General features: G+C 35.2%; 1 protein-coding gene across 1 annotated transcript in view; it reads right to left on the reverse strand.

The window, feature by feature from the left end:
• Positions 1-1,312: 1,312 nt before the first annotated feature.
• SLCO4C1 (solute carrier organic anion transporter family member 4C1) overlaps positions 1,313-12,935 on the reverse strand; it is a 64,743-nt gene continuing 53,120 nt past the window's right edge. The window contains exons 11-13 of the mRNA XM_031666326.1: positions 7,988-8,052; positions 6,511-6,648; positions 1,313-4,301 (exon numbers count right to left, since the gene is read on the reverse strand). Coding sequence (XP_031522186.1) covers positions 4,141-4,301; positions 6,511-6,648; positions 7,988-8,052 — 364 coding nt within the window. The 3' untranslated portion in view covers positions 1,313-4,140. The remainder of the gene's footprint in view (positions 4,302-6,510; positions 6,649-7,987; positions 8,053-12,935) is intronic.

A 12,935-nucleotide genomic window follows, 5' to 3' on the forward strand; every position in this document is an offset into this window, starting at 1 on the left:
CAGTGAGGGCAGAGTGTCAGAGTGATAGCCTTTAGCATTCACACCTGTGGCACCTGAGCTGTTGTTCAACATCCAGGAAAAATCAGGTTGCATGAAAAAATTGAAGGGTGGTGAATGTGAAGGACTTCATTGCCTATGAAAGTGGCTCTCAGCCGGAAGGGGAGCTAGAAAACGGATGGAGCAGGAAGGTGATCTTTTCCCAAAGTCCAGCGGCCTGGACTTCTTCTCTCCAACCCCAAACCATAGTTTCCAATGTCCAGTTGCTTTTCATCTTCTCCTCTCCTACTCTACTGGCAGAGCCTGGGATGGCACAGGATGCGGGGTGGAGTGGGCCATGGGTAGTTTTGGAAAAGGCAACATTTGAGTAGGAAAACAGGAATGCATGTTCTCACTTTGGGCTGTGGTTCCAGACTTGAGGGTGGGGCCTTTACCAGGACCCTCTCTCTTCTGCCCAGAATTTCTCAGCCTCCTGTCCTTGTCACCACTAGTGTTATGATTGGCAAAATTATAATAAAATCTGTAGATTAATTAATAGCATCATGCCAATGCTAATTTATTTGTAATTGTTTCTAGTTTTAGGTAATTGTTCTATGGATTTTTAAAATATTAACACTAGGGAAAGCTTATAGAGGAATTTTATGTGTACTATTTTACAAAGTCACAAAATAAATTTTTAAATGGAAAGTCAGACACACTAAATTTGAAAAGAAAAAATGATCAATTCTTGATAATTTTAAAAGCTAAATTAATTTTAGCTGAAGCACTAAAATGTTATAGTACAATTTACCTACTGAGTTTTTCAAAGTGGATTGTCTTTCACCTATTTTTGATTACTCATATGTGCTGTAAAAGTTAGTGTTTATTGGACTTTACTGAAAAAAAAGCTGAAGGAGCCTAGGGAGAAAAGAACATTATATTTCAAATTAATATCTAATAGTATTTCCTTAAAATATTTTACTATTATAATAAATTGAGAGGAATACATCCCACACTTTTTTATCAGATATTTTAAAAATAAACCATCTGTAAAATGTGTCCTACTCATATAAATCTTATATATTAATCTGTCATATATAGAAACTTGCGTAAGAGAATTTTCCTAATATATATTTCATAATAAATGTGGTTTGTATTGAATTAAAAACATCTGTTGAGATACAAGAAATCTCTGGATCAAATTATTAATACATTCACCAAGTTCAAAAGTAATACTAATTTCCCTTTCCCATCCATAAAATATGCTTATATTCACAGAGATAAGCCAATTTTCAAACCTATGTCATTTAATAAGCTCAAACATGACAATTTTGTAATAAACACTCTGATTTAATAAATGGTATGAATATATATTTTGCATACTTTACAATAAAGACAATTTTGAAAGAAAATGGATCTAAAACTTTGTTTTCCTCCAATTTACATAGCAAAGTCAAATGCATACAGTTCTTTCCACATATATTTTCTACAATTAAATAAATCTAAATGTTAAATTTTAACATATATATCCAATTATGTACAAAATTACAATGTCAATTTATAAGTCAATCTTACTTAAAAATCATAAATTACAAAAAATACATTTTGAATAATTTTGTTCTAGAAGTATCATAACAACTCATATGATCTAGGTGAACCCTAAAGTAAAAAACATGATCATAAATTATGGTAGTGTCTATAAAACCCTGTTGTAAAGGAGGTATTCTTTTAAAATATGTACGTTATATATAAAAGCTCTGGACTCCTTTTAAGAACCAAAATTATGTTCAGTTTAACCATTTTCATAAAAAGCTTATTTAAAAAGTATCACCTTATAAAACTGAATATATAAAATACGATGCAGCCCTTGATAACTAAGAATCTTTATAAATGCCAATTATTTAGTCACCTGTTTATCAAACTATTTCTATGGATGAGGTGATTTTTTTTCTTCCTCTAAATTAAGTGGCCCTAGACTAACATATTTGTATAGTTATTCTGTTTTCTTCCTTACTGTCATTTCACATCTCTATCAGTGAGTTCCTCAGGATTTGCCTTTATTTTACAACTATGAAAGTCTTCAATCCAATTTCCTGCTTCCACACATGGGACACAGAAAGCCTAAACTTTCCTTTTTTCTGGGCTCCAACAGGAAGCAGCATTTACACTGTGTCTAGCTTGGTGGGCGGGAGATTGTCAACTGAGGTATCATGTGTGTTCACCTGCCCATCTTGCCCTGTTTCTTTGGCTGCTATAAATTTCCTGCTTCTCAAATATCTGGATTTTTGGCTACCTATTTGGCTTCCGTCTTTGGTGTTTATATCTGTCTGGTTTTAGCAGGTCTCTCTGATTCCTGACCCACAGCTCCTCTCCTTCTCTAATATTCAAATGTGCTTGCTTGACTAACTTCTCATTCCTTCTCCTTGAATTTCACTTTACAATTGCACTACATTCTATCATCCTTGGCCACGGATTACCACAAAACATAATTTCTTAAATTCTGCAAATTTCTTAAATTCTGCAAATTTCTAATGTTTCTAATATTGGTTTCCTACAAGATCTAACACTAGGCTTGTGTTATCCTTATTACAGTGTATATAAAACAATGCTTGTGGAAAACTAACCTAGGAGAAAGCTTATACGGGAAACCTGATAATGAATTTTATTAAATTAATAACCCTTATAAAAATTTCAAATGTAATAATATCTGGATTTGAACTTCAATACTTTTCTTAAGTAAAATTCTTAACCATGGTAGAAGTTATGTTTGTTGATGTTCACTCATCTATACCCTCCATATTCTCAGCAAAGTTGGCATAAATAGCACCTGTATAAATAGGGTTATAATATTATCAGGCTTGTAAAATACTTTATTAAATCAATGCATCAGTTAAAGCAGGGGTCCCCAACTCTGAGCTGTGTGTGGCCTGTTAGGAATCAGGCCACACAGTAGGTGGGTGAGCTGAGAGGCAGGTGAGTGAGCATTACTGCCTGAGCTCCGCCTCCTGTCAGATCAGTAGTAGCATTAGATTCTCATAGGAGTGCAAACCCCACTGGGAACTGCACATGCAAGGGATCAAGGTTGCACTCTCCTTACGAGAATCTAACTAATGCCTGATGGTCTGAGGTGGAGCAGTTTCATCTCAAAACCATACCCTCTTCCCCCATGGGAAAATTGTCTTCCACAAAATTGGTCCCTGATGCAAAAAATGTTGGGGACTGCTGAGTTAAAGGGTAGGGTTTAATGTTTTAATTAAACAACAATAATAGATGACTACACTATGCAAGGCACTGTTTTAGGCGCTATGAGTAATGTGTTAAGTGATTGGCTTTTCAAGTAAGAAAAATTAAAGGTATATAAGTATTGATCAATAGTTTCATGTTTATTTGGCATTTTTCTTTACTGACTGGTACTTTCCTCTGAAATATATGTAATTGAATAATACTATCACAGAATCATAGATGTGTTAAACATTGTAATATCAACAAATTACCTCTTGGAATTCTTGAGTTAAAGTGAAACTATGTGTATACAATGCTGATGTTTCTGTATTCACTATATACCAAGACACAAGGATGATAACTAACATATTCTAATAGTTCAATAATTTGAGAAAGGCCAGACTAGTATACATAAATTTAAAAACAAATTATGTGACAAACCTGGTTTTAAGTTCATAGGCTTTCAATAATAATTCCTGGAAATCATCACACAACTTTGATTAGTTTAAATTTTTATACCATAAATGTTCTAAGCTCAAAATATTGGCAATGAAACTTAAAATTAAACAAGTTGTAATGGGGATAGAAACATCATTGTTTTTTAAATGTAAACTTTTATAATTGTGGGCCTTTTTTCTTGTTATTGCTTGAGGATTTCATATCTAGACAATGGGAATGGGAAATAAGTGTGTGTGTGTGTGTTCGTGTGTGTGTGTGTGTGTGTGTGCTGTGTTTTGAGGCTTTTGGAGGGCTTTGAAGGCACAGGTCTGTTTCTTGCATAAAACAAAAACTACATATGTAAAAAAATACATTTGATTATGAAAACATCAATTTTGTAAATATGATTGTCCATATTGGATAGATAATGTTGTCACGGCAACGTCTGTTCTTAAAAATCGAGGTAAATTTTCCAGGTGTAAAACAGTCTTCTCTTTTCTCATTTCACCCTTCTTTTACTACTTTGTTGAGATCCTGTTCTGCTAAAACATTAGTCACAACTGAATTCTCATTATGAAATGACACACCTGTGGCTGGTGGAGGTGGTCTATACAAAAGGATTGCAAATCCATTGAAGAACATGGTGATCACTTTACAAGTAACACCTAAGTAAAAAAAAAAATTAGTCATGGTTTTTGTTTTTAATTATGATAAAAATTATCACTGAGAAAAATCTTCATGAATAGAACATTTTCAAAGAGAATAATTACATAACCATTAGAGTTCTATGTTTAAAATTTTTGAAACTTTAAGGGGAAAGAAAAAATATTTGTATACAATTCAAGGCAGTAGTATCTATTTTCTTTCTAAGCAGTAATAGAGTACAATAATTAACTTATTCTTGGTTATGCTTGTGCATTCTGGTAAAATAAGTGTTGTATAGAACTAAATAGGAATTGGGCCACAATCTAGATTTGTTAACACAAGCCCATAATCCCAGTACTTTGGGAAGCTGAGAGAGGTGGATGTCTTGAGTCCAAGAATTTGAGAACAGGCTGGGCACCATAGGAAACCCTGTCTCTACCAAAAAAAGTACAAAATATATCCAGGTATGATGGTATGAGCCTGTAGTCCCAGCTACTTGGGAGGCTGACGTGAGAGGATAACTTGACCCCTAGAGGTGGAGGTTGCAGTGAGCTGAGATCACACCACTGCACTCCAGCCTGGGTGACAGAGAGAAACCTTGCCTCAAAAATAAATAAATAAATTTGTTAACACAATATCATATCTATAAAAAATTGCAAGCAACCAAAAGTCAATAATGAGGGAAAGTAGTTTGTAACATTCTTGAACCTGAATAAATTACAGAACATTCTGGTCCAGGATAGAAAATAATTCTAAAAATTAAAAAGGTTTTGGAGTTCTTAAGAGAAAGCCTCTGTGGGAGAATATCACACTCAATACTTAACCAATCTACTCTTCTTATCAGCTAAAAATATGAAACATTAAGATTCACTTCACAAACTTTGATTTATTTTCAAGTAAATCTGATTTTAATATGAAGTTATATGAATTTAAACTAGTTCCAACCACAGTATAAGCATTTAATAATTGCCAGCCTGATAAATTCAATGTGGTCTCACAGCATAGTTCTTGCAGTAGCTGGTTTCTTTGTGTTGATTATTAATATTTTGTTTAAAAACAGGAATGCTCATTCATCTAGACATTACTAGATTTATAGAATGATTAGTTACATAGGTACAACTTACAATATTTTTTTATTTGTTTCATTCTGAAAATTTTAAGATTTTTATGTATTTTGTGGGGGAATTCCCACATTCATCACTGAGTAGGAAAATGAACAACTTGTTATCTATCTATATCTTTGACCAAAAAATACAAACAAAACGAATTAAATAAATTTTAAACATAAAAACATCGTATGTAGTCATGATTGTGGTAAAAATATATAGTTTAAAAAATTGAATAAAAAATGGTTTTTAAAAACAAGTAAAGTAATGGGATGATTCATTTTGCTTATACTTGTCAATACTTACTCCCCAAGTGCTATATGAATTTATACATATTTCTTCAGGAAATATTCTATTACTCTATCTCTATCAACTCAGAAAGTATACTCTGGATTTACATGCATGTAAAGAGTAATCATAAGCCTATCTTGATACTTGTGTCAAAATAATCACAATGAAAATCACACATTATATTAGATACATATGTATACATACGTTCAGGATTTCTCTAAGATATTTTAGTTTCTTAGGTTATTTTTCAAATTTTAAATTTCAACTTTTATTTTACTAGTATAAACTAGATACATTGTTCTACTTCCTTAATCTTGCCTTAAATTTCATTCATTGTTTAACCAAGACATTACAAACTGCAAAAGGCAAAAAGAATTAAACATCACAGCTAACCTTCTAAGCTATAAAAACGTTCCTCACAATGTGCCTTAGAGACAAAAGATACTTCCCTGCCTGAGCTGTCCGTGTTTGCAACACCTAGATACCTAGATGACAATCATTCCAGGGAGTTTCTCAGAATTCTCTTTTACCTTTCAAGTATACTTTTCAAAAATGTTTGAGATAAGTTATTAAAAGAAAAGTATATACTGTATGATATAATGACAGCAAGAATTTTATTTTCTTGTATTTAATACTGAGCGTTGCAGACTCCATCCATTCAAAGCTTCTCATAACATGCTGTGATAAGTGTTCTCTGCTTCAGGAAGACTACTGGATGGTTCAACAATGTGGATGGAACAATTGAAAATAACTATGACCTAAGTAACCAACAATGAGATTTTTTTTTTAAGTTCTTAGTTTACTCTAAAATTATCAAGAAGTCACCACTTACTTATGGCTACTAGCATATGGGCCATCTTGATGTTATTGTAAATCCAGCAAGCTCCTTTAATTCCACAATCATTTATATCCCAAAGAATACATGTGCTGTCTATTGTGAAACCAAATATAATTGGTCCAGGTATTGTTCCTAAAAGAATTATGGGTGAAATACACAAGGGTAAAGATTACAGTTTAGAATTACAGATCTTTTTATACATGATCATACATATATTTTATAGAAATAAAAATAGATATTCATCTGTCCACATGCAAATTAATTCATGTATGAATCAAAGGAATATAAAGCACAGATATAATATTCTAAAATAATTATATGTAATTACTATGTATTTCTAATCAATTCAAAAAAGTATTTATTTTAATAGAAATATCCAATCTATATTGGGCTAACAGTTAATATTTCATTTCACCACTTTTCTAATATAATGAATAAATGTGCCTTTGAAATTAGCTATTATACTTTTTAAAAATCAAAATAAATTATTCATGATGCACAAATAAATCTGTTGAACTACAGTATATGTTATATCTATGTGGGTGTGCATGTGTACATAAATTAACATGGACCTCTGTATGTATTAGTGTATGTATATACAGATATATAGTCTTATAATACCATATCTAGGAATATCACTATCTTATATACCCGCCACCATCTCCAAGAAGCCATGAGGTACTCAACTTCCATATAGCTAAGGAATTTCCAATTATTTGAGGTAGTAATTTTTAGGCAAAGATTTCAGTTACATCCAGTCAGTTCTTTCATGACCTGTAGCATGATACAGTCAGAATACTAGGCTCACAGTTAGGAATCGTTTTCCTAGTTTCATTTATATTACTAGTTGTGTAACTATGGGCAAAACCCTGCACTTTTCAGGACCTTAATTTACTCATCTGAAAAAATCGGCAAGTTGGACTACGTGATCTCTAACGCGCTCACTTTTTGTTTTTGTTTTAATAAATAATCTTAATATTATGTTTACTATGTCTGCCTTTCTTGTAATTTGTCCTGTATCTGGAACTTTATAAAATTCTCTGGTATAAATTCTTTCTTCCAATAATTCTTAACTAGTCACAATATCCATACCACAGTTGCTATTGAAACATTTTAACATCATTTTTAATTGCTAATGTAACACAATAGTGTCACAAATAGAGACAAAAGCAGAGAGAAAACGAATTACGTGTTGATGATCATATTTTATATTTGAAACAGACATGATACACATTTTAAGGTTTTATTTGCAATAGAGTTAGAACAGGTAACCAGGCAGGTAGGTTAAAAGTATGCAATATGTAAATAATCCTATATCTGAAACATTGGAAAATGGCTTCCTTCAACAAGAATGATGTAGCCTAGTCTTCCACTATAATTTTTTTTGTCACAGGCCATAAATTAAAAAATCAATAACACTATTGAACCACAATAGCCGACACTTAGCAATGAATAAAGAGAAATGGCATACCTAATAATCGAAGGAACATAAATTGTATTCCCAAGGCTAGGGACCGTTGTCTGTGATTAACACACCTGGAAATATTAAATACATATGAGACCAAAAAACGCGGAATAGTATATTCACTCTTTGAGCAAGTTCACATTTATAAGAGGTTAGCATTCCTATATTAAAAGTAAATGTTGTAAACACAATATAAACAATGTATTTGTAAGAGCTTATAAATGGTTTAATCTTCCTGGAATTATAAAAGAAGAAAAATGTTATCTGACCTAAAATATTGCAAATAACACCAAAGAGTCACTAGTCTTTATTAATTTTAATAAATGTAAAGGAGAAAGGGTATTCATTCACAAGACATATTTTCCATGAAAGTCATCAATACATTATGTATAAGAGTGTGCCTCAATATAACAGAGCCCAGATATAACAAATCCACAGCTAACATCATACTCAATGATGAATACCTGAAAGCTTTTCCTCTAAGATGAACAGGACAAGGATGCCCACTCTCACGAATTCTATTCAGCATTGTACTACAAGTCCTATCCAGAGCAAGTAGGCAAGAAAAATAAAAGGTATCCAAATTGGAAAGTAAAAGTAAGATTATCTCTGTGAAGATGACATGGTCATGTATGTAGAAAACACTAAAGATCCTGCCAAAAAAGCACTACAACTAGCAGATGTATTTAGTAAAATTTCAGTATACAAAATCATAATACAAAAATCAGTTGCACTTCTATACACCAACAATGAACAAAAGAAATCAAGTAAACAACAAAATTTACAATAGCATTGAAAAATAAAATACTTAGGAATAAAGTTAACCAAAGAGGTAAAATACTTGTACACTGAAAGCTATAAAACACTGATGAAAGAAATTGAAGAAGCCACAAATAAATGGAAAGATATCCCTTGTTTATGAATTGGCGGAATAAATATTTTAAAATATTTATCCTACATCAAGTGGTCTACAGAACTCAGTGTAATTTCCATCAAAATTCCAATAGCATCTTTCACAGAAATTGAAAAAGCAATCCTAAAATTCATATGCAACAACAAAAAAATTCAGAATAGCTAAAACAGCCAGAGGGTGGCACAAGATGAGGGATTGAAAAGCTCCAAGTTAATAATTATCTACACAGAAAGAAAAAAGAAAAACACTTTAACAAGAATCAAAAGTCAGGTGAGCACTTATAAAACGTGGTTTGACCTTTATATTTCTGAAAGAGGCACTGAAGATATTGAACAAAACAGTCCTGAATCTCAGACACCACCCCTCCCCAACTCAGGCAGTGGTAGTGTAGTAGAGAGAGACTCTCAGGGGTGGGGAGGGAGAATATAGCAATTGTGAGGCAATAAAATCAGTGCTGTCCTGTTAGAGCAGAAAGGAAAGGACCAACTCACCTGACACCTGCCCACAGAGGGAGCATTTAAACCAGCCCTAGCCAGAGGGTAATCTCCTAGGCAGCAGTCCAAACTTGAGTGCTTACAAAACAACTCACCACCAAGGGCTACAGTACTGTGTCTCCAAGTTAACTTGAAAGGCAGTCTAGACCATAGGGACTGCAACTCTTGGGCAAGTCTTAGTGCTGAATTAGGCTCATAGACAGTGGACTGGAGGCACACGTGACATACTGAGACACCAGCTGGGACAGACAATGGAGTCCTGGTGTTACTCCTCCACTAATCCCAGGCTGCACAGCTGCAGGTTCCAAAAGAAACCCTTTCCTGCCACTTTGAGGAGAAGAGAGGGAAGAGTGGGGAGGATTTTGTCTTGCATCTAGGATGCCAACTCAGCTACAGAAGGACAGAGCACCAGTCAGAGTTGTGAGGCCCTCCCATTTGAGGCCTTAGATCCCAGACAACATTTCTAGACACACTTCGGGCCAGAATGGAGCTCACTGCCTTGAAGGAAAGACACCAGTTCTGACGGCATTCATCTCCTTTTAAGTGAAGAGCCCTTGGGCCTGAACAGCCAGCACCAGTACCCAGGTACTACATTGAGGGCCTTGGGCGAGAACTCTTGAGACTTGCTGGCTTCCGATAAGACTCAGCACATTACCAGCTTGGTGGCTACGGTGAAAAACTCGTTCTGCTTCAGAAAAGCAGAGGGAAAAGTAAAGGGGACTTTGTCTTACACTTTAGGTACCATCACTGCCACAGGCGGGTAGAGCACCAAACAGGTTATTGGGGTTCCCAATTCCAGAACTTGACTCTTTGACTCCAGAACTTGATTTCTGGACCTGTCCTGGGCCAGTGGGGAGCCCTCTGCCCTGAAGGGTGAGTCCCAGGCCAGGCAGCATTCACAACAAGCTGACTTAAAGAGGCAGTGGGCCATAAGGGAACATTGGTGGTAGTCTGGCAGTGCTCCTCGTGAGCTGGGTTGGAGGTGCCTATGGGGTGATGCTTGTCTGCCTTTGCAAAGGGGAAAGAAGAGTGGAAAGGACTACATTGTGTGGTTTTCATGCTAGCTTAGCCGTAATACAATAGACCAGGTACACTTCTAAGGTTTTTGACTGTAGTCCCTGACTTCTGGGTGGCACTTCTAGACCCACCAGTGCCTGTAGGACCTCCCCACCCTGAAGGGAAGGACACAGGCGTGGCTGGCTCTCCCACTTGCTGATTGTAGAGCCCCAGGCCCTTAAGCAAGCAGAGCCAGTAACCAGGGAGTGGTTACAGAAGGTCTTGGGAAAGAGCCAACACTGTGCTGGTTTCAGGTTTGACCCAGTGCAATCATAGTGGTGGTGGCCACAGAGGTGTTTGCATCACTCCACTTTCAGCTTTAGGTGGCTCAGAACACAGAGAGAGAGACTCTGCAAAAACCACAGCATTACTGACCTTAGGGTGCCCCTTAAAGCAGATCCAAGTAAAATCACAACACCCAAGTCCTTTCAAATATATGGAAAGCCATCCCAAGAAGGACGGCTACAAATAAACCCAGACAATGAAGACTACAGTAAATACTTAACTCTTAAATACCCAGATGCTGAAGAACATCTACTAGAATCAACACCATCTAGGAAAACATGAACTCACCAAATGAGCTCATGCCATCAGAGACTAATCTGAAAAACAGAAATATATGACCTTTCACACAGAGAATTTAAAATAGCTGTGCTGAGGAAGCTCAAATAAATTCAAAAAACACAGAGGAGGAATTCAGAATTCTGTCAGATATATTTCACAAAAAGACGAAATGATATTGGCCGGGCATGGTAGTTCACACCTGCAATCCCAGCACTTAGAGAGGCTGAGGCAGATGTATCACTTGAGGTCAGGAGTTTGAGACCCAGCCTGGCCAACACGGTGAAACCCTGTCTCTACTAAAAATACAAACATTAGTTGGGCATGGTGGTGTACGCCTGTCATCCCAGCTACTCGGGAGGCTGAGGAAGGAGAATCACTTGAATTTGGGAGGCAGAGGTTGCAGTGAACCAAGATCATGGCCACTGCTCTCCAGCCTGGGCAACAGAGCAAGACTCCATCTCAAACAAAAAAAAAGAATCAAGTGGAAATTCTGGAGCTGAAAAATGCAATTGGCATATTGAATAATGCATCAGAGTTCTTTAGTAGCAGAACCGATAAAACAGAATAAAGAATTAGTGAGACTGAAAACAAGCTTTTTGAAAATATATAGTCATAGAAGATAAAAGAAAAAAGAATAAAAAACAATGAAGCATGCCTACAGCATCTAGAAAATAGCCTCGAAAGGGAAAATCTAAGAGTTATTGGTCATAAAGAAGAGGTAGAGAAAAAGATAGGTAAGAAAGTCTATTCGAAAGGATAATAACAGAGAACTTTCCAAATCTAGAGAAAGATGTCAATATCCAAGTACGAGAAGGTTGTAGAACACTAAGCAGATTTAAACCAAAGAAGACTACCTCAAGGCACTTAATAATCAAACTCTCAAACATCAAGGATAAAGAAAGGATCATAAAAGCAGCAAGAGAAAAGAAACAAATAACATACAGTGGAGCCTCAATACATCTGGCAGCAGACTTTTCAGTGGAAACCTTACAGGCCAGAAGAGAGTGGCAAGACATATTTAAAGTGCCGAAGGAACCAAACTCTTACCTTAGAATAGTATATCTGGTTAAAATATCCTTCAAACATGAAGGAGAAGTAAAAACTTTCCCAGACAAAAGTCAAGGGATTTCATCAATGCCAGGCCTGTCCTATAAGCAATGCTAAAGGGTGTACTTCCATCAGAAAATGAACATTAATGAGCAGGAAGTAATCACCTGAAGGTACAAAACTCACTGGTAATGATAAGTACAAAGAAAAACACAGACTATTACAACACTGTAACTGTGGTGTGTAAACCACCCTTATCCTAAGTAGAAAGGCTAAATGATGAACCAATAAAAAATAATAATTACAACAACTTTTGAAGACATAGTACAATAAGATATACATAGAAACAACAAAAGGATAAAAAGCCAGGGGACAAAGTTAAGGTGTAGAGTTTTTATAGTTTTCTTTTTACTTGTTTGTTTTATCAATAACACTGAAACTAAAAGGACTACACTCTCCAGTGAAAAAGCACAGCCTGGCTGAATGGATGATAAAACAAGACCCATTGACCTGTTGCCAACAAGCAAGACACTTCACCTATAAAGATACACACAGACTGAAAATAAAGAAATGGAAAAACATATTCCATGCCAATGGAAATTGAAAGAGAATAGGAGTCACTATACCTAGAAAAAAATAGATTTCAAAACAAAAGCTATAAGAAGAGACAAAGAAGGTCACTATATAATGATAAAGGGGTGAATTCAGCAAGAGGATATAACAATTTTAAATATATATGTAGCCAACACTGGAGCACCCAGATATACAAAGCAAGTATTAGTAGAGCTAAAGAGAGAGACAGACCCTGATACAATAATAGCTGGAGACTTCAACACCCCATGTTTTGCACTGGACAGATCTTCCAGATAGAATATCAAGA

Source organism: Papio anubis, chromosome 5 (assembly GCF_008728515.1).
Source record: "Papio anubis isolate 15944 chromosome 5, Panubis1.0, whole genome shotgun sequence".
NCBI classification, from domain to species: domain Eukaryota; kingdom Metazoa; phylum Chordata; class Mammalia; order Primates; family Cercopithecidae; genus Papio; species Papio anubis.